This window comes from Syngnathus acus, chromosome 12, assembly GCF_901709675.1.
Source record: "Syngnathus acus chromosome 12, fSynAcu1.2, whole genome shotgun sequence".
NCBI lineage: Eukaryota > Metazoa > Chordata > Actinopteri > Syngnathiformes > Syngnathidae > Syngnathus > Syngnathus acus.
The window spans coordinates 4,635,744-4,656,160 of NC_051097.1; the positions used below are offsets into that span (position 1 = coordinate 4,635,744).

General features: G+C 39.1%; 3 protein-coding genes across 3 annotated transcripts; all 3 read right to left on the reverse strand.

Annotated features, from left to right (window-relative positions):
- Nucleotides 1-689: 689 nt before the first annotated feature.
- Nucleotides 690-12,083, reverse strand: mamdc4 (MAM domain containing 4). The gene is made up of 29 exons (XM_037266078.1): nucleotides 11,522-12,083; nucleotides 10,683-10,766; nucleotides 10,343-10,504; nucleotides 10,101-10,226; nucleotides 9,773-10,006; nucleotides 9,492-9,617; nucleotides 8,601-8,756; nucleotides 8,392-8,495; nucleotides 8,146-8,301; nucleotides 7,887-7,977; nucleotides 7,670-7,783; nucleotides 6,852-6,944; nucleotides 6,631-6,768; nucleotides 6,408-6,547; nucleotides 6,204-6,312; nucleotides 6,005-6,109; nucleotides 5,268-5,402; nucleotides 5,070-5,197; nucleotides 4,776-4,992; nucleotides 3,554-3,691; nucleotides 3,365-3,492; nucleotides 3,167-3,257; nucleotides 2,894-3,043; nucleotides 2,611-2,736; nucleotides 2,368-2,492; nucleotides 2,180-2,285; nucleotides 1,886-2,061; nucleotides 1,386-1,451; nucleotides 690-1,308 (listed from the first exon to the last, which is right to left on the reverse strand). The coding sequence occupies exons 1-29, from the start codon at nucleotides 11,592-11,594 to the stop codon at nucleotides 1,273-1,275; spliced, it is 3,633 nt and encodes a 1,210-aa protein (XP_037121973.1). The 5' UTR covers nucleotides 11,595-12,083; the 3' UTR covers nucleotides 690-1,272.
- Nucleotides 12,084-12,323: 240 nt separating this feature from the next.
- phpt1 (phosphohistidine phosphatase 1) lies at nucleotides 12,324-13,957 on the reverse strand. Its single transcript, XM_037266063.1, has 3 exons — nucleotides 13,619-13,957; nucleotides 13,008-13,135; nucleotides 12,324-12,905 (listed from the first exon to the last, which is right to left on the reverse strand). The coding sequence occupies exons 1-3, from the start codon at nucleotides 13,782-13,784 to the stop codon at nucleotides 12,813-12,815; spliced, it is 387 nt and encodes a 128-aa protein (XP_037121958.1). The 5' UTR covers nucleotides 13,785-13,957; the 3' UTR covers nucleotides 12,324-12,812.
- A 919-nt stretch (nucleotides 13,958-14,876) lies between these two features.
- Nucleotides 14,877-19,626, reverse strand: LOC119131477 (ectonucleoside triphosphate diphosphohydrolase 2-like). The gene is made up of 9 exons (XM_037265969.1): nucleotides 19,219-19,626; nucleotides 17,817-17,934; nucleotides 17,530-17,680; nucleotides 17,101-17,260; nucleotides 16,444-16,671; nucleotides 16,055-16,324; nucleotides 15,839-15,958; nucleotides 15,224-15,358; nucleotides 14,877-15,129 (listed from the first exon to the last, which is right to left on the reverse strand). Exons 1-9 carry the CDS (start codon nucleotides 19,333-19,335, stop codon nucleotides 14,917-14,919), a joined length of 1,512 nt encoding a protein of 503 aa, XP_037121864.1. The 5' UTR covers nucleotides 19,336-19,626; the 3' UTR covers nucleotides 14,877-14,916.
- Nucleotides 19,627-20,417: the final 791 nt, after the last annotated feature.

Consider the following 20,417-nt stretch of genomic DNA (forward strand, 5'->3'; position numbering starts at 1 on the left):
AACTTGGAGGAAAGCACCTTTTGTTAGAATTCACCCATGTTCCATGGAAGCGAGAAGAAACAAACTATGATGGAGGATCCCAGAAGAATCCTTCCAGGAGTGTGTGACAGAGAAGGCCGTGAAAGTGAGTTAAGATTCTTCTAGAGGTGTCACAATTAATTGATTCCTCGAGCACAAACTGATTATCAAATTAATCGCCTCGTATTGTTATAATAGAGTAATGGTTTAGAGACGTTTGTTAACTAAATATCGTCCAAATCTTCTGATTCCAGGCTCTCAAAAGTCGGATTTCTCTGTTCCTTCATAAAAGCTGACTACTTTATCTTTTATGTTTAATCAAAATAAGAAATTTGCAAACATCTGCTTTTACCTGGGAAAACAATGACCATAAATTCTCAGAGTTGTTTTTAATCTTTAAATGGTAAGACAAAGTTAAAGAAATATAATTGGTTAATAAATAGCAATCGGGGGGAAATATTTTGAAAGCACTTTAACGCAAATACAATCGTATCAGATTATTCGAATAATCGATGGAATAATCGAGTCTAAAAAATATTGCTAACCCTAGATTCGGGAGATGAACACCTTATGCAGATTGTATAATGTGTTTATTCTGGCTGCATTGTAGTTAATACTCAAAAAGTTTCTTCTTACTTCCCAGGTATGCATTAAAATGTCAGTCCCAAACATTTCAATGCTTATCAATTTAATGTACAGTATTTATCAGTTACACAGGTTTAAAGCATGTAAAATATCCTTCAGAAATCGGTCGACTTTTCTTGACTATCATTCCTCCTTTCCGCTTTCCCGGTAGGGCACCCTATCAATTTAGAATCACCCTTGTAAAAAATCTTTCTCCTGAGAATCCATCACAGTTGATGTCCATCATACAATTGTTTGACAACATCTATCATCCTCATGACCTTTTGTGCTTCAAACTTACATGACATTCCGTCTTACTTCATCTCAGGGAATGCTCACACTTAGAGAAGATGGTGTTTTTTAACTTGAGGAGCGTTCCTACAGTTTTCCACATGGACCTTCACTTCCTTCGGCAATGAGCTCAGTCTCGAGGTCATCACCGGATATAATTCAGTATATGTGCTGATTTTACTGTGTTTACTATGCAAGTATTTGTACGTGTGTGTGTGTGTGTGGGTTGGTCTGCGTGTGCGTGTGTGATGTAAGGCCGATACAAGCAGTTCTTCTGCTGTGATATCGCCTAAATTTCACTAAGCCACGAGAGGTGGCGAGACCGCCTTTCGTCCACTCTCACGCCACCTCCCTCTCTCTGACAGCAGCAGAGACCTGCACACAATATTGGGTAGAAGGGAATAGTGCCTATAGTGTAGTGGAAAGATGCTATCCTAGCTATAGACACATACAGAGATAATGTTGAACCCAGCTGCCATCGGGTGAGATTGTGCTGGTGGAACTCTCACGTGGTCTTCCTGTTCACATGGAGAACATAAATAAAAACATTAAAAAAAACATGGATAGAGCCAGATTGAGGTTATCGTTAGAGTTCCTCTACAGCAGGGGTGTCAAACTCATTTTTTTCGCGGGCCGCATTGTAGTCATCGCTTCTTTTGTAGGGCCATCATGACTGTCAACCCAAATAAATGTATGAGCATCTCATGTTATATACAGTAAAAGCTACAAAACAAACTGACAAATAACTCGTTTTCAAATCAGACGAGTAAAAACTGGTCAAATATTTAAAAAAAAAGATATTATTAAAAGTGAAGACAATTTGCAATTCTAGTAATGACACACGAATTTGATACACAATTTGTCTTTGTGGGCCACATAAAATGATGTGGCGGGCCGTATCTGGCCAACCGGGCCTTGAGTTTGACACCTGTGCTCTACAGCTTGAACATACCGTGACATCTGCTTCATAGGTCTCGTTGCTGAAACCGGCGTAAGCTTCGGGAGATGAAGCCCTGACTGTCATTTGGGTGCGTAGGTAGTAGACAAGCAGGGCAATCAATGTGCCAATCAGCAGCAGCACCACAATGACTGATGCTGCAATCCCTCCTGCATTGGGCTTGGTTGAGGCTACAGATGAAATAAAATGAAGGTTTGATTTGTTATCATTTTGGATACTTAACACAAGATATACTCTGACTTTTGTTTTAAACTAAAAATATGGGATTCTTGATATGATTCTCTTTACTTGTGGCTCCATCCGTGACTTTTTTAGCACAGTTGACACCGATGGTGTACTCAATGTCATCAAGGGCAAAAACACCAGTAGCACCTTTGATTCCCTCAATCACAATCTGGCAACAACAGCAGAATAGATAAAAGTCAGTGTCACGGCGAGGTTGAGTAAATGTTGATTAAGTGATGTGAAAGTCTAACCTGATATTCTTCAGTGGACACGATGTCAACCTCAAAGCGTCTCCATGGTCCCCCTAGCTCTTTCACCTCTAGCTGCTCATTGAGAAGATCTTTGGACAATGTCCACACCCTTAGCTGGCTGTCCGCTACAACATGCAAAAAAAACCCACAGGCTGTTATAAAGCAAAGCAGTTTTTCACAGAACATTTCAAATCAGGTTTAAAACAAAACTGTTGTGAACTATCTTTAAAACCTGATTCTTACATGAATATGGTTTGTAGGCCCAGAATTTCAAGCAAGTGCCTTTTGTCCGAGGTAGATGAGGGCTCAGCAGATGAGCCTTCTGGTTGGCTGCTGTCCGGTTGCTACTTGGAATGAACAGGAAGTGACCTGGAAAAAGGAGATGGGAAGATGGTCATTGTGAAATGGACACACCCTGTCCCTTGACATATTCTTCTGTTTGGGATTTTCAAGGGAAAAAAAACTTGATTGATTGATTGATTGATTGATTGATTGACTGATTGATTGATTTGGTTCTGCGGTTGACCTTTCTCCGTTCCAAGTGTGTGGTCTTCCAAGGGGGTAAAGTAGTGGTTCTCTTTTTCGTGACTCGTCAACTCCCAATCCAGTTGGTCCCGCTTGATGTTTTGAGTGTTACTCCAGGTACACATTCCTTTCTCGAGACTGCACTTTGAACCTAAGACAATGTCCAACATCAGCATGAAAAACAGACTGCGTAGGTAAATCTGATATATTTTTTTATGATATTAAACGTGGACTAAAATAGAATAACTTGGGGTATGTCGTTGAATCACCATACCTTGATTTTCACATGGATGTGCAGAAAGGAAAACATCATCAATTGCAATATGAGTGTCTTTTCCTCCTCTTCCTGTGACTTCAAACTGCAACTAAAGAACAAAAATTCAACTATCAATAAGACATTTTGATCCCTTTTAGGATATCTCCTCGACTTTATTTGTCTGATATTTACAGTGAAAGTTGATGATTTTAATACCTGCCAGTCCAGAAGGTTGCTGGAGATATTGGCATTACCATGGAGCCAGACATCTCCCTGGTTCAGACTGCTCATAAAGATCTTGACCCTCTCACCTTTCACTGGCTTCATATACACTGACAGAGAGCCTGCAAATAATTCACACTTATGTTATAGTGTGTGTGACTTCTTGTTGTTTGGGGGACTCACCTGGATTCTCGCTTCCCATGTGATACCAGAAATTTACACACTCAGTACGAGTTGTTCCCTGGCGAACAGGCGATGTGAGAGTTGTGATTGCGCCAGTGGGAAGGACACTTCTTCCAGTTTTAACCATCATGTAGAAACCTACAGTGCACACAGAACAGGAAAAATGGATGGAAAATGTAGAATTGTTAATTATGAGTCCTTCTTTAGGTGTCAGTTTTTCCATTGACTGCACTCGACCTTATGTAGTGTTGCTGATTTCAAAAATTTTTTTACTCCTGTGAGTAGCTAAGTGGAGCAACCAAACAGATGTAAAAATGTATGGTTCAGATTACTCCAAAATACAACCTGAATAAACACATTGACTGTTTAAATAATTTTCTGATAATGTCAATCAAAAGTATTTTTGAGTAATTATTATTTGTGTACCGTATTTTCCGGACTATAAGGCGCACCTAAAAACCTCAGATTTTCTCAAATGCCGACAGTGCGCCTTATAGTCAGGTACGCCTTATATATGGACCAAATTCTGGCCCACGGGCCACATTTGGCCCGTCTAAATTTAAACTGGCCCGAAGCATTGTGTCATAAAATCAATCATAAGTGGCCCGCTGAAGACTATGAACCATGAATCAAAAAGACTATGGATCATTATTTTGTGATTATAAAGTAATTTGTTGCGTCTGAAGTTGAAATAAAAAAGATAAAATGGAGAATGATTTGATTTGGATGAAAAATCTGACATGATGTAACCTGGCCTGTTTACTGCAGTCACAAACACCAATATCACTCTTCTTATTCATACAACAATAACAACAATAAAACAAACTTAATACATCTAATAAAAAGTTCATTCAACTTTCATAAAATTGTTAATTTGTTATTATTTTAATCTTTAACTTTTAAAGTTTACTGATCTATCTGACTGTTTTGTTTTGTACTTATTAAAGCAAGCTTTACATGTTTATTTTGTGTGTTGTGTGATATTAACATTATTGATATATTGTTATTGTTTTCACTCTTTCAAGTTATTATATTGTGATTGCATTAATGGTGCGCCTTATAGTCCGGTGCGCCTTATATATGGACAAAGTTTTAAAATGGGCCATTTATTGAAGGTGCGCCTTATAGTCCTGTGTGCCTTATAGTCCGGAAAATACGGTATATTTGACTAATGTTGTGGCAGTTCATGTACAGTACTAGACAAAAAGGTACTTTTCATTACCCAGTTCTGTCTCCAGAGTGTGATCGCTTTTGGGTTCCGTCGCTTTTGCAGTCAGTCCGTTTCTATGGACCCAATAAACCCGACCAGAACTGATGTAGCCACACTGCTGAGCCTCAAAAGAACACAACCTTGGGACAGAACAGGGACGGGCCACCAACGTCACATCATCAATGGCCACCTGGCCATCAAAACCGGAGCGTACAGCTTCAAACATCAGCTGTGGGTGGAGTAAATATTGGTCAAAGTGAGATACTAAATGCAAAAGTGATTAGTAGGGAGGACGTTGCGGTATACCTGATATGTTGTGAACTGATGAGGCACTGGGCATTGTGCTTCATGCCACATGTTGCCGTGAGCTCCATTGCGGGTCCACAGCAACTTCTCATAACCATCCTCATCAAATAACTTCACATTGAGAGCCCCTAAGAGAAGATAATGATATTCAGATATGATACAACCGTGTAGATGAGCTATCCTGGCTGAGTACCTCACCATTGTTTGGCCCATAGATTTTGTAGAAGAAGGTCAGGCAGAGGCCGGTATGACCAGGTAATAATGGCAATGACAGTAAGCGTCCAAAAACACCATGCAGTGAGGAACTCCACATGTCCACCACAAGACTTTTACCTATGACAAGAGTGAAAAGAATTCCAGTGATGTAACATATTAGATGTTGCCAATGATGATTAGTGCAACGATTTGGCTTCATTCTACAAACATTACATACATATACCGTATTTTCCGGACTATAAGGCGCACGGGACTATAAGGCGCACCTTCAATGAATGGCCCATTTTAAAATTTTGTCCTTATATAAGGCGCACCGGACCATAAGGCGCACCATTAATGCATCATGTCAGATTTTTCAACCAAATCAAATCATTCTCCATTTTATCTTTTTTATTTCAACTTCAGACGCAACAAGTTACTTTATAATCACAAAATAATGATCCATAGTCTTTTTGATTCATGATTCATAGTCTTCAGCGGGCCACTTATGATTGATTTCATGACACAATGCTTCGGGCCAGTTTAAATTTAGGAATTTGGTCCATATATAAGGCGCACCGGACTATAAGGCGCACTGTCGGCTTTTGAGAAAATTTTAGGTTTTTAGGTGCGCCTTATAGTCCGGAAAATACGGTAAATAGAATTGTATGAATGTGCACTCAGGAAGTGAGACCCTCTAAAATACTATATAGTCATCAAGCACAGTTATATGAGCGTACCCAACCCGATGGTGTGGTCCATCCCATCGAACAGTGACCAGTCAAAGTTGTCACTTTTATCCTGATGCCAGCCACATAACCCTTCTTCAAAGTTACATGACATTGCTTCTCAATAACCATGCAAAACAAAGCAGAGTATTGCAGCAAAGTGTTACGGATCATTCCGTTTGGATCTTGATAAAATAATGATAAAAGTTACCCGTTGAAGAAGATGGATAATAGTCAGCATGGCAACCAGTGAAGTGAACGTTTTTTACTTTAATCTTGGTGGAAGGGGACAGTTTTAGCACACGAGATTCAAATGCCAACTGATGGAGAAAACGAAAAGATGAGCCAAGATGGAAAATCTTTTAAATGATTCAGGGTTTGGCCATAATTTGACTGTTTTTTTCATCTGCTGCACCTGAAAACGATGTTTCCTGGCTCCGATGGCCACTCGTGCAGGTTGCCACTCTGTCTCCCCTATTCCTGTCTTTCCACTGAACTCCCACAATTCAGCCTGCACACCCAACATGCTGTCTATCACTCTGACCGATAGGTCACCTGGGGACAAGAAATAAAATGGTCAAATCATTGTTGTATATATCCTGGGAGAAAATATGAAGAAATGTAGCTGATAAGTGTACCAATATGATCTGAATCTCCAGTGAGTGAATAATCAAATTGTAAAGTGCAAGCAGGGCCGGAGGGGCCCAGGAGCGGGGTCCGTGTCTGCGCCTTAGTCAATTGCTGACCTGGGGCCTCGTCCACATAAAGGTACTCCTCTGTCAAAAATAAGCATGTATTTATAGTGTGGCTATCTCCCATAAAAAAAATGTATAAACCAATGATCAGTGTCAATCTGTACCTTTTTCTGAAGAATGTTGGTGAAGTACCCAACCCTGACTCCCAATGCTTGTGTCTGTCCAGCCTGAGCTGCCTTTACTGTACGAGAAGTCTCCTGTGACTCAGACAAGACAATAATATTAGAATAATAATTGTATGGATCAGAAGTCAAATCAAAGTTTTCCATTTTGTTAGTTAGTACGTATAAAGCAGAACCACCAATTCACTATGAAAATCAGTGGCGAAGGTCATCTCTCCTGAAAAATGCTTGGACCTCCCAGGACAGGCCACTTTTGGATATTTTCCCAGAAATTCTCTTTTTACATTTCCACCCTTCTCCCATAGGGAACAGATGTAGAATCTTTAACAGCAATTTTTTTTTTTTTTTTTAATGTTTGGGGTTTGTAAAAAGACATCCTTGCCTCCCCACCAAGAAAAGAAAATCCTCCACCAATGCTTAGGGGAATCAAACCTGGAGCATTTTGGACAATTTTTAATCTTCAATTGATCTGACATGTTTGTATTAAAATCTTAAAAATGTGTGCCAAGGATGTTAACCACTAGGCTATATACTGTGGTGCCCGATCTTCATTATTTTCAAAGAGAAAAACATAATTTGTGTGAGTGTCTTTGCGTGGGACCAGACACAAGTGATGAGTAAACGTCAAGGTACGTATACTTATGGAAGTTGCAGGTAGAAAAAGAACTATGATCCCAAGGGTGTGGACTGAATTATCTACATACCATGCTAACACACTAAGATGACTCATTACTGTTTCTGGTTGAGCAAAACGGTTTGACCGGCTGAACCATGTAAGCAAACAGGTTTAACGCACTCACCACATACGGCTTCATCCTCTCCTCCCTGGCAGTCGGTTTCAAAATTACACAACTTTTCAGGCACCGTGCAAGGGTTTTCGGGAGATTTAGGGAATTTATCTAGCCAGATACTTTCTGGAAAAAAAAGTGTGTCACTGCAACTACTTCAAATAACGAGGAAACTCTTTTTTTTTTAGACTATTTGATTGTGTCGAACCGTAGAATTTGTCCTCATTACCATTTGACCTGCGGCATTCAGGAGACAATACAATGTTGTCGATAGCGACACCTCCATAGGCGAGTTCCCTGACTGCTGCCATGAAAAGAATCTGTCAAATAATTGAGGAAACATAAAAAAACACTATTATTTCAAGGATAAATACAAGACCGGTTGTCTGCGCATACTAAATGTTTGGCCTTGCATTGAAAATGATTTGTCTAAAAATAAAAAATACAACTGTGTGTTTTGTGTGTGTGGATTTAGGAGAAACACTCACTTGAAAAGTTGAGTTGTTGACAATTTCCACTTCAGCTTTTACCCAAACATCACCCAGAGCTCCACCTCGTTTCCACACTGGTGAGATTCTCTTATCAGCAACCAGTACCGTCAGCCCACCGGACCTCGGCCCAAACTGGTGCGTGTACATGACCATCTAAAGCAGGAAGTTGACGGACATGGCTCAAATGACATGAATGTAAAAAAAAATAAAAATAAATCCAACGAAGCAAACATGTCGGCTTGCCTTGCAAGGATGAGTACTATTAGTGGGTTCAAGGCGAGGACTTTGGAAACCAGCCCAATCTTTTCCAAGCCCTTCATCGGGAACCGTGACATACAAGAAGTGACCTGCAATGTTCGTTAACTTTAGTGTAAGTAGAGTAGACTAAAGATAGCGTAAAATAAATAATGGCGCAGAAACATGGTTGAATAATGAATTAGAATTGGTAGTACCCGATGCGCTGTTGCTGGAATGATCCCGTCCTGGTCCTTTCAGAGGATCTGTGTTGGATACGTTTTTCTGATTGGTCCTTATCCATTTTAAATTGGACAATGACCTGAGGTCCCAATCACACAAATCTTTCTCAAAGTCACAGCGCCGATATCCCTCTGCACACAAATACGCACAAAGTTACACAGTGCTATTTTAACTGTTGTGTTGATTGACAATACCGGCGATATTCACACAATTTCATATGTTGTAGTTTGCAGTGGTGTAGAACAATAACACGAGCTTTGTTAAGGTCACAGGGAAACTGGAGTTCATCATAGCTGACTAGATACTAGGACTGCTCGATTATGAAAAAAAAATGATCCCGATTATTTTGGCATTAATTAAAATCACTATTATTCAAATGATCATTTTTTTCCTGTAAAACCAAGAATGTGTTTAAACAATAAAAAATATTACAACAAATATATTTCTTTGAAAAAACAATGTAAGTACAAAACCTATAAAATTGTTTGTTTTAAAATTTCCAAAAAAGTGCAAATGTATAAATAAAAGTGCAACTTCCTTGTATTTAAAAAACAAATAGCTTTTAATCATAGAGTGTGACAATCGTAATTGTATTTGAATTTCCATTAACTGCACAACCCACATGACAGTGCAGTTAACTATAAATCATACAAATCAATGTAACGTTGATTTATTTATTAGTTTATTAGCACTGAGTAACATGGTTTCACCCGATAAATACAGCGACCTCAGTTATTATGGAGAAATCTCAGGTTGTGTTCCACCACCTGACAAACTGCGACTCAACTGAAAGATCCAGAAAGACTGACTGAATCTTTATACCAACACAGCTGCTTAATGCCATTTCTTTGTTTGTGATTACTCACCACAGTTCTCCTCATCGGTCCTGTCGCCACAATCATCAGTGCCGTCGCATACCTGACGTTGGGTGACGCAGCCCCCACGTTTGCACGCCAGCATTTCGGCCGGACACTCTTTGCCAGGTAGTGGCACTGGAGAAGTAAGGAGTGGTAACAACTCAATTTACAAAGCATTTTATTCCTATTCCTAATTTACTGTTCTGTATCGTAGATATTTTCAGCGTGGTGGGGAAATGTTCGAATTTTTGTGGGGTGGTGTTTTGAAATTGAGAAATTTGGGTGCTCACAGGGCAAAGCACAGTCCAGGAACTCAAGTTGATCCACAGCAACATCTCCTTTCCGCCCCTGCAAGCGGTTTGAGTTAAGATGGATCTGAAAAGGTGCGGCGATGCGGCCCAGAAAGATAGTGGCCTCCCTCCATCCTCGGACGCTGGTGGCTTCAGGCCGCCACACTATGGCTTTTTCGAAGTCATTGTGGAGGACAGATGCAAATAGCGGAGAGGAGCCAAGACCCGTTTCACCTACGAGGACATCACATTCATATCTGAGCTCCGGTCCGTGTTGTCATATTACACATCATAATGCGCTGCAATTAAAAAAAAAAACATTTTGTACCTGAATCCCACAGGAAATATCTGAGACGAAGGCGACATGTTGGTGAGGACTCTTGCATCTTTGGTGAAACAAGGACTGCAGTTTTGACACTAGAGGACTTGACCTCTGTTACACCCATAAACCAGCCTGTGGGCAACGTATTACACATACATTTTATTGCCGGATTCCGCCACTTCATCTTTTTTCCCCAACTTCTTTTGCGACAAAGTGGAATATTACATTCATTTGTTTTTAAGTCATACCTGAAGCAGTCCCAGTGGTGAAATCAGAGGATGGTCCGCTATCTGGGAGTGTGTCACCTCTTTGACGCTGTTCCCACCTGTATGCTGCATTCAAGGACTGGTCCTTCCATCCACATATTCCTGTGTCCTCAAAATCACATTGAAATCCCTTCCCGCTGTAGCCTTGAAAGGAAATTAAGAGTTTAAATTTGCCTTGCAATTCTGGGTTTGAATACTGTGGCTATAAAAATTCTACACACCCTAGTTTAGATACCAAAGACCAAGATAAATAATTGCCATCTCAATCCTGACTTTATTGGGAATGAATGATTAGATAGATGTTAAATGTCGAGAACCATACCACAGTCTTGTTCGTCATCGCAATCCAAACAGTCACACACAAAGTCGCATTTCCTCTCAGGGCTGAGACAAGGTTGAGAAGTAGCTGCGTGAAAGGAAGAGAACAATGTTCATTCAAGTTTGAATGGTTCCGTTTTAGCTCAAGGGGAACATCTAAAAACAGCTATTTCGCATTGATTCTATTTTTTGAAAATCAACATTGCATTTGAATTTTGCATCATGCATGTCCAGGTTTTGATCTCTTATCATGACTGTCAGAGTTTATGGCACAATTCAAGGCTCAGAGGCCAGAAGGAAAGTTAGCGAGTTGATGCTGGGAGAATGCCACCTGTCAATCCAAAGGTCTCTCAATCAGATGTGTTGAAGACCACATTGGACAAATATACCGCGTGTATCTATTGTCAGCACATTCTCTTGGGGTGATGAGGCTCATACTTATTGGCTGCAATATAATTTGCATGTCTATGGTTGTTTGTTCCTCAATCTAATAAAAATAAAGTTACTCTAGTTTTGACACAGATGTGCCATTTTAAAATAACTATAATTGTGGTAGTCACAGAGATTACATCATGACGAGAAGTGTTTCTACTATTGATAACAGCTCAAGGCGTATTGTGTGGCTATAACTGACCAATATTTGAATATTCTAATTTAGAATAACTACACACGCAAAAAGAATTGTACAAATATTGACTTTGTCCTGTTTCGGATGTCAATTAGCCCCAAGATAAACACTTTGAATGAAAATGAATGATTTCACTTTGGCAAATTCAACATCATCTTTCATCAGAGCAAATAAAACACACTTTATGAAGCACGGTGAAAAATGCTATTACTTACCCAAGTGCAGAATCAAAGCCAAGATAATGGCGGAGATCCTGATTTGGTGAATAAAGCTCCTTTTCCACCACATCTTGGCAGCTCAAGGAACAATCTGACAATCCTGAACCTGACTTTTACCTCCTTAATTTATTGCCTTTCTTCCGGAAAGATAACAACTGGACTTTAAGCTCTTCCAGCATGCATCTTACTTATAAACATCACCAGTGTATTAAGGCACCGTGGCAAATGAATGTGCAGAGATTTCACATAGAGCATGTACACATGTAGAAAATGTACCAGTATCTTTTTAATGATAAAAAAAAGAATTACGTAAATATGCAATTTTAGAGTTTGTCTTATACAAACTTTCCATGATGAAAAAAAAATGTTATCCAAGATTATTAAAAAATACCCAAATTAATATTATCCACACCCATGATTAACTATTTGAGTCTGTCTCTCAGATCAATGAAATGGTGATTACGCAAGAGAATTTGGGCCAGTGAAGAACAAAAAGAATTCTGGATTCTGACTTTTTTTTCAGAAATCTGACTTTAGTCTCAGAATTCTGACTTTCAGCTCAGATTCTTGGATAAAATGCAAATATCAAAAATAATCCAGGTCAACATAAAATGGTATTGTTGATTCTATCTATTCATTAAGGGAAATAAATAAAGTGTGTGTAATGTATATATATTGCATTAAAGATGAAAAAACTTAAATGACTTGTTAGAAATCCATGGTGATTTCAAATCACAAACACTGTCATTGTCCAGTACTTCTGCTCCTAACTGCAGATTAAATCAAAAGGAAACACCAATTTTGCATTGTGTGTGCATTTATTTGAGATGAACTCAACCAAATTAGGGATATTGCTGTACATATAAGCACCATACAATAATGTACAAAAAAAATAAATGTATCAAGATTTGTACTTTAAAGCTCAATGAGAATGAAAGTTGTCAAGGTGGTATGGATATAATATGTTTCATATATTTACAGATAAGTCATCACTGAATCTATAAAAACTGACAAAGGCAATAAAATCAATTCTGAAAACTTTCACGAGTGGTATATTATGAAATAATCCCTTGCCTATTTTGATTTTTCAATGTCCTACCAAGAAAAGTCACCACTGTGGGAAAAAAAATACATGAGAAGTTGAGAATTGGAATATTTAGTGATAAATAAGTCCTAATAGTGTCGGGATGTATTTGTGGCATCGAAAAATTCATGATGAAAATAATCTATAATGTTAAAGTCTAGCTCAGCGGAGGAGCGGCCATCATATTTTTTGTTACAGTTCATTTCAATATCCTTCGTTATCCCAGGTCACCTCATAGTCCGGGTACTGAACCTTCAGTTTCTCAGTGGTTATGACGTGGTTCGCTCTTCCGAACCCCTGTATGAAAAAATACCACAGAAATAGTCACTTACACTTGGTAACTTAACTGTTATTTGAATATTTGAAGGGGAGCGTGACTGCACCGAACTAGACACTCACAATCGAGTAGCCATATACATGTATCTTCTTAGCCTGGGCATCATGTCTGATCCTTCCCCCTCCGACACACTCACAGTCCAGGAGTCCATCCTTTTCCAATTCCTCCGAGACCTTATCATAGATATCCGCTGACATGCAAAGAGGAATTATTTCATATGAATATTGTGCACTACAAAAAGATTACATTCTGGATGTCACACTTAATGTTGACAGTCTCCAAATCACAGCTGCAAAAAACAGACGATGCTATTTCATATTTCATATCACATGCCTTTGGATGAATGCCATGCATTTCTGTGCAGTTTAACCACTACTGATTTTGATCTCTGTCGCATTGCTTATTGTGCAAAAAAAAAAAAGCTGATATTTGACAATGGCACACACCCGGTACAGTATGCTCCGTTTGTTTTGTTAGGCTGCCATCTCGTGGCTATTTTCTGCATAGCATCCGGATCTGAAATGAGCGAATCTTTTTTCACTTTATTAACATTATGCGGCCCAACTAAATATTGCAACAGCGTCTCGTTAACATCAGTACACGATGACAGAAATAGCCATAGAGATTTTTATTTTATGATTATACTATTTTGTAACATATCAGCAGCACTTACCGTGGTACTCAGCCCAGCCGTATCCACGGACTATATCAACTTCCGTGTCGTCATCTTTTTCTTTGCTGTGAACTCTGATGAGGACGTATTTAAACACTCCCGAGGGATCGATGTCTGCCTGCGGGATGTTTACCATGCGGGCAGCAGCTTTCGTTTGTGTGCACATATTCACACAACCTGACAGTCACACGCGAAAAATAAGATGGGAAACTAAGGGTTCCTGTTTTAAGTGCAAAATCCGCTTCGGCTCGTTAAATGCACCATGTAAACACGGGAATAAAACTCAAAATTCATACCACCACAAACAACGGTGCTTCGTACTCAGCTCACTTCCGATATCGTCAAACTACTTCCTTTTATTGTTTTTCAAAACAATTTATCCGTCTGATTGAGGTACTATGGGCTATTCGGATGTTTTGACAAAAAATATATATATATTTTTAAACACATTCTGTTACATTAATAATAGAGTAATTTACTTTAAATATGCGAATAAAATAATTACATTCCCAAGTCATAACTTTTATTGAGAAAAGAACGGAGCCGGAACCACTACGTCCCTTCAAACGCAACATCAGTAATATTTTTTTTAAATATGATATGATAATATAGTATAAAACAAAAATAAAAGTCAGTTATCAAATAAAGTGTTGATTTAAACTAAAATATCAGCTGATACTTAGAACCCACTACTGATCCATTCACAGAAGAGTGCTTTCTTTATTTGTATTCAAATGAATGAAAAAGATTAGAGACATTTCTATTGAACCATAAACTTTAAAATGTCCTTTACTTAAACACATGGTCGTCTTTAGGTGACATACCAAAAAGTAGATACAGCCTGCAGAAAATATAGACAAACAGAATAATTGCAGTTTACCTGAAAGTTTCTTTCCTTATGGTCAAACACAAATAGCAACCATAACATCTCCATAATTTTAAAATTTCTGAAAAAACATGTGTCAGCGTGGTTTTACAGTAAAACTCTAGAAATAAATTTTTTATGGACTCCAGAAATTAAATAATTTATTTACAGTACATAGTCTACTTTGTGTGCGGTCCATTAGAGACATCATGTGTACAGTATGTGTGAAATTACAGTAACAGGTCTGCAGTGTGGGACTTTAGAAGTCACTTTGCAAGCAAGATTGAGGTCCTATAAAATCATGAGTTCAAAAATATTTTGAAACTTCACATTCATATTTAAATACAGAGTAATATACAGAGCCCAAATCAAACTGTATAAACTGTAGCGCAGTTTTTTTTTTTTTCCGACTGCAGTGTGTGCCATTGCATGTCTAAATAACTCTGTCATCGAGTCCTCTCTTTTTCCACTCACAGGCACGAAGTGTGAAGACCAGGACGGTGACCAAGAGCATCACAAAAAGAACTATAAGGCTTTCCCATACGCCTGGTGCTAATGCCTTCCATGTTCGAACTTTTTCTGATGGCAGCAAATTACTCAGACTCAACATGTAGCCCAAAGCCCACCCAACTGAGGCATCGCCAGCCTGCATGATCAAAAGCAGAATGTGATTGGAACATGCTCATTCATTTTATTATGCGCAAACAGGATACATCTGAAAAGATACCAAAAACCCTCACCTTCTTCTTGAAAGAAATCCGCGAGAATGACTTTTCATCAAAGCTGTACCCTTTGAGTAGGAGAACCTTGACAAACACAGAGGAAGCACAATAGTCCCTCAGGTGAGCTGCTTGATCTGGAGCAAAATCCAGCATCTAAATGAAAGCGTAAAAAAAAAAAAAAGATGTGATAGCATACAGCAAGCTATGCCAAAAACATTCAAATTTGTTTGATATAGAAGAACCAGTAAAGTAATTGAAAAAGAAAAAACAAAAAGAAAAAACAAGATGAACCTAGTACAACTATTCAAATTGAATTAAAACACACACACATTCAATACAAAATAAAAATACTTGTTACATTAAACTGCACGACATAAAACCCATTCTAGCACACACAATAAAAAAACACTTCTGAGCAGGGATTCAAACCCAGAACTTGAACTGGATTCTTGCTTTCTATATAATTCTCTGGTTTATTTTCTACCTTTCTAAATACTAATAAAATATTACAAACACCACTGAGAATGTTGCAGTGCGTTTTCACAATTTCATTAAAATTTATATTAAAGGAAAAATTTGCAAACATGTGCAGATATATAGTAAATGAGAGATTATTACACAACACTGCAATACCTGAGTAAAAGTCATCTGGCACACTGTTTTAGCAGCCGCCTCCATTTGTGACGGAGTGGTCACTGTGATTCCGGTGATGCGCTGCAGGAAGGAGTGAATGTAGAAGAATGCCGAAAATGCCTGCAGCGGACAAGTGAGATAATTGCATCCAGCAAAATGAAGTCAGTGTATTTCAATGGCATTTTGCATTGATTGGCTCGAAGAGCCCATTCTTACCATGAAGCTCCCAGTCACATTAGGTTGAAAGACTTTATCAAAGGAGCAGCGAGAGAAGGGGCATCTGTCGAAGGAAAAGATCTCCGACACGTTGCCCACACATTGCTCATAATGTCCACTGCCGTGTATTAGCAAGGAGTTTTGTGCTTTATAGGTGCTTGGTTTGTACTTGGCTGTACATGGAGAGTTGAAGATGCTGTCCAGATTTACTTTTACAGAAGAGTCTGTAGGATGGCATGGGTGAGTGACTGAAACTGAATAACCTTGAGACTGAAAGAGTGAGAAAGAGAGAGAGATGGAGAACTTTACACATTTTTATTTCTCAATATACATCTGTAGTTTTGAATGTATCAAACAATATTTAGCTGACCAAGCCTTAGTTAAGTCACCTTGACAATGTGGGCCAGCAGCCTCTTGTGGACCTGATCCTGCCCGTAACAAAGGAAGCTGTGTGTGTACAGAGAATATTCCTGACCATACAGACGTAGTTTCATCATGTCCTTCTCATCCTCCACTTGCTCCTGAGTCACAAATGTTATCTGGGTGGATGCACCACCAAAATCGAGGGCCCCCACTGTAGGCCTGCCTGAGTTGAGCCACTGCCCCACAAAGCCATACTAGAAGGGAATTACAGAAATACAACATTTTAGTGTTCTTTGGCTAAAAAGTGACAAATAAGTAATGATTGTCCCCAACACAATATTCAGTCTATTTTTGTTTGCTTCATTAATTTTGATTAAAAAAATATATATATTTTAGAATTTAGATAATCCAGACTGTACACAGCTAACCAGTCCCTAGTGCCCCTTTGACACTGAGTAGGTGCCAGTGCTAGTTTGTCGCTCAAGCCATTCCCACAGGTATCAGAGTCAGAGCCTTTCCATAGCATAACTCCTGTTTGGATATCTACCAGTGTGATGCTATAAAGCAATGTTGAACTAATCACAATCAACCACCGATACTAATATCAGTATTGAACCAGCACTCGCATCCATTCAATGTCAGTGGGGTATAATCAGTCAAATTGATAATATTTTAACCCTCACCTTGATGAAATTCTCCAAGAGGTAGTTGACAGTGACCCAACCATACGCCCCCTCCTCTTGACCGGACAAAATGGCAGCCCCCTGGTAACTGAAAGGGTATGACTGGATTGTATGGCCAACGTCTTGCAGAATTTGAGCTGAATGCTCTGGACTGGAAATGCTAGGAGGATGAAACAAAAAAGTTAAAATACTCTAGTTAACATCGGTGTCAAACTCAAGGCCGGGGGCCAGATACGGCCCGCCACATTATTTTATGTGGCCTGAAAAGACAAATTGTGCATGGACTTCATATGTTAATACTAAAATTACAAATTGTCTTCACTTTAAAAAAAAATAGAGAATTTGCTAGCAATTTTCATTGCATTGATCTTTGTAAAATATTTTAACAGTTTTTACTAGTCTGTGATTTCAAAACTAACAATGACTCACTGCAGAAGCCTCATGCCAGCTGTGGCACCCAGGTACACGGGCGTGACCTTGTGTCTGTGCGCAGGGACGTCATGCACCGCCTGATCAAGACACACCTCCAAGCTCTGCCCTGCCGCTCCCTGCTGACCTGCGTAGCTGGATATCCCACCCCCTGAAAGAGGTGGACGTACATAAAAATGATTTCGTTACTACAGACACTTTTTGCCCCAATTCAGATGGCATAGCTTGATCAATGTGGACGAGCAGTATAGAAAATAGATGGATGGAGAGAATGGAGTGAAACCTACCTTCTGCATGACATTCACTGTGTTGAATAACCACACCGGTGCCATTTTGCTTGTCTGCAGGCCACTTGTATACAAATAAGGATGTGTGTGAGGATCCAGCATCCAAAACGATTCCGTACTATAAGATGAGGGAACAAATATGAAGTAGTTAAAAAGCAGATAGTGTTCCGTTCCCAATTAAACCTGCCTACAGTTTAATATAGTTTACAAGACTTTTCTGCCACGTGTACACAAATATTTGGAAGGGTTATTAAAAATATATATATCTCCATCATCACAGCCTTTTTTTTGTCCTCAAAAGGGTTCTTCTTGACAACCCCTTTGGCTTGGGAAAGAGAAAAGAATTCACATGTCGGGTCACATGAATGGGAGGTTTGCTTCAGCACGTTTTTTGTTGGCCGCAAACTGCCGGACGCTCATGGCATCGTGAGCAGGCGTGTTGTCATGGTGAAGCAGCCACAATTATTCCAGTCACAATATTTGACTCTACTCGCGTACTGAACAAAGTATGATTTGGATTTTATGATTCTTTATAGACATGCTGGATGATTATCTGTCCAACAATAACACTGCTTGTAGTTTGAATTTGAAATAGATTTTTGGTGACACCAGTCCTGACACCTTTCTGACATACACACATATGGTATATAATAAGAAACATCTTTATGGCCTTTATTTTGCATAGGCAGCAGAAACCTGAGTTACCCAACGTCTCAAGCTAAAATAGGTTAGGTATCTCTCCCTCCGTAGTGCATTCTCTCTCTCTCTCTCTCTCTCTCTCTCTCTCTCTCTCTCTCTCTCTCTCTCTCTCTCTCTCTCTCTCTCTCTCTCTCTCTCTCTCTTTCTCTCTCTCTCTATCTGCAAGAACAAGATAACCTCTTAATGACAAAGGCGTTATCTGAAGGTGAGTCAGACATCATGCATGGCAGTAGTTCAAAGTCTTGCATAAGTTTTGCGTAACTTTCTTTTGTCAGATATTTTAATTGAATTCCCAATTGCATGACCTCACTGGTGTATATAGAACCTCCACTGTATTCGATTTAGTGAAATATTCTATTTGTTCAAGTAGCATTTTATTCAAAATATAAATACGGGGTCATAAATAAGGATACAGCATGAGTCTATTTCTGTACTGTCAACTATGCACCCATTACAAGCCAACATTTCTTTCTTTCTGCAAGTGTATATTAGGTAATACATAAATACTGTGAGTATAAACGTGATATATACAGAAACTAACAATTGTCATGTATAGAAGAAAAAAGGATATCACTTCAAATATGTGAATCTAATTTAAACCCGAGTGTCTACTGGCATAGATTCCTCCATGGAGCCTTTGGTTTGCATGTTAACCAATCTCACACTATACAGATCCAATAATAACCCACAAGACTGAGCTTACCATAAACTCTGGGACCCTGGGAATGTCTTCGCTAGGCACAGTGAGGAGCAGGACTGCAGCCAGACCGAGTACCAGCAGAGCGATGAGGACTGCAGGATGAGCAGCACACTGAGCCATGACTGAGGCAAAAGGAGGCTCAGTGGATGACTGTAATGCAGTATGGCTTAAGTTGGAGAAGTCACTCCACCTCTTGCACTCCTTGTTTACATCACACTACAGAAAGCAACAGTTAGTATTGTTGGATTTATGATCCTCTCCACGTCTAAGCTCCAAGGCTACTCGTTCTGTGGAAGGAACAATGTTTTTCCTTAGAGCCTGAGTTGCTGTGCCTTTTTTGCTAGGACCAAGTCTCAAGTCCACGTTTTCCTGGTCTGAGAGACAAAGTACAATGGATGTCTTGGGCTGGCAAGGATTTATATTGGAGGTGACTGGACTGAGGAATTGCAGGGCTGCTTGTTGTTTTTTCTCTCGCATTTGCATGTAAATGGGTGCAGCTTGCAAATAGAATCCTCTTTTGAATGGAAAGTTAAGCTAGGGAGTGATGTTTTCCAGAGGACTAAACTGGCCTTGGTGCAGGTTCACAGCAATATTTAACTATAAAGCGGTTAACTATCTGATGGAGGCTATTGAGTATGCCCACTAACTCGTCTCGTCATAATCTGCACTACTACAAGCTAATGGTTTTGAGACACAACAGCCATTTTTTTTTCTAGAGGAGAAATAAACTTTCATTCTGTCCGATTGCATGTGAAGAAAGACTTCCTCAAATTGCTAGACTTCCATGATGACTGGAGATTTAAGACAAAAGTAAAAAAAAAATCGGGATGTTGTCTGTCAACGATATATTTTCTTTTTTTCTTTTTTAATAAGCAAGTCGCAATTCATGATGGGAGATAAAACAACAGGAAATAAAACTGTAATTTACCAAACAACAGCATTTTGGGTTGTGATGAACATAATATGTTTTGAAAGTTTTAGTTATGGTGCACAAAACTATTGCACTTAGAAATAATATCACAATATTACCAAGAAGAAAAGGCCCAGAAATGCAAATTATTCAAATCAAAATAGAAGTCACAATTGCCCTTTGATTGGCGATCAACTCAAGTCGTACCCAACCTCGTGCCAAAAGTTAGTTGGAACTGGATCCCCGAATATGATAAAAGGTAGATGGATGAATGGATGAAAAAAAAAATATT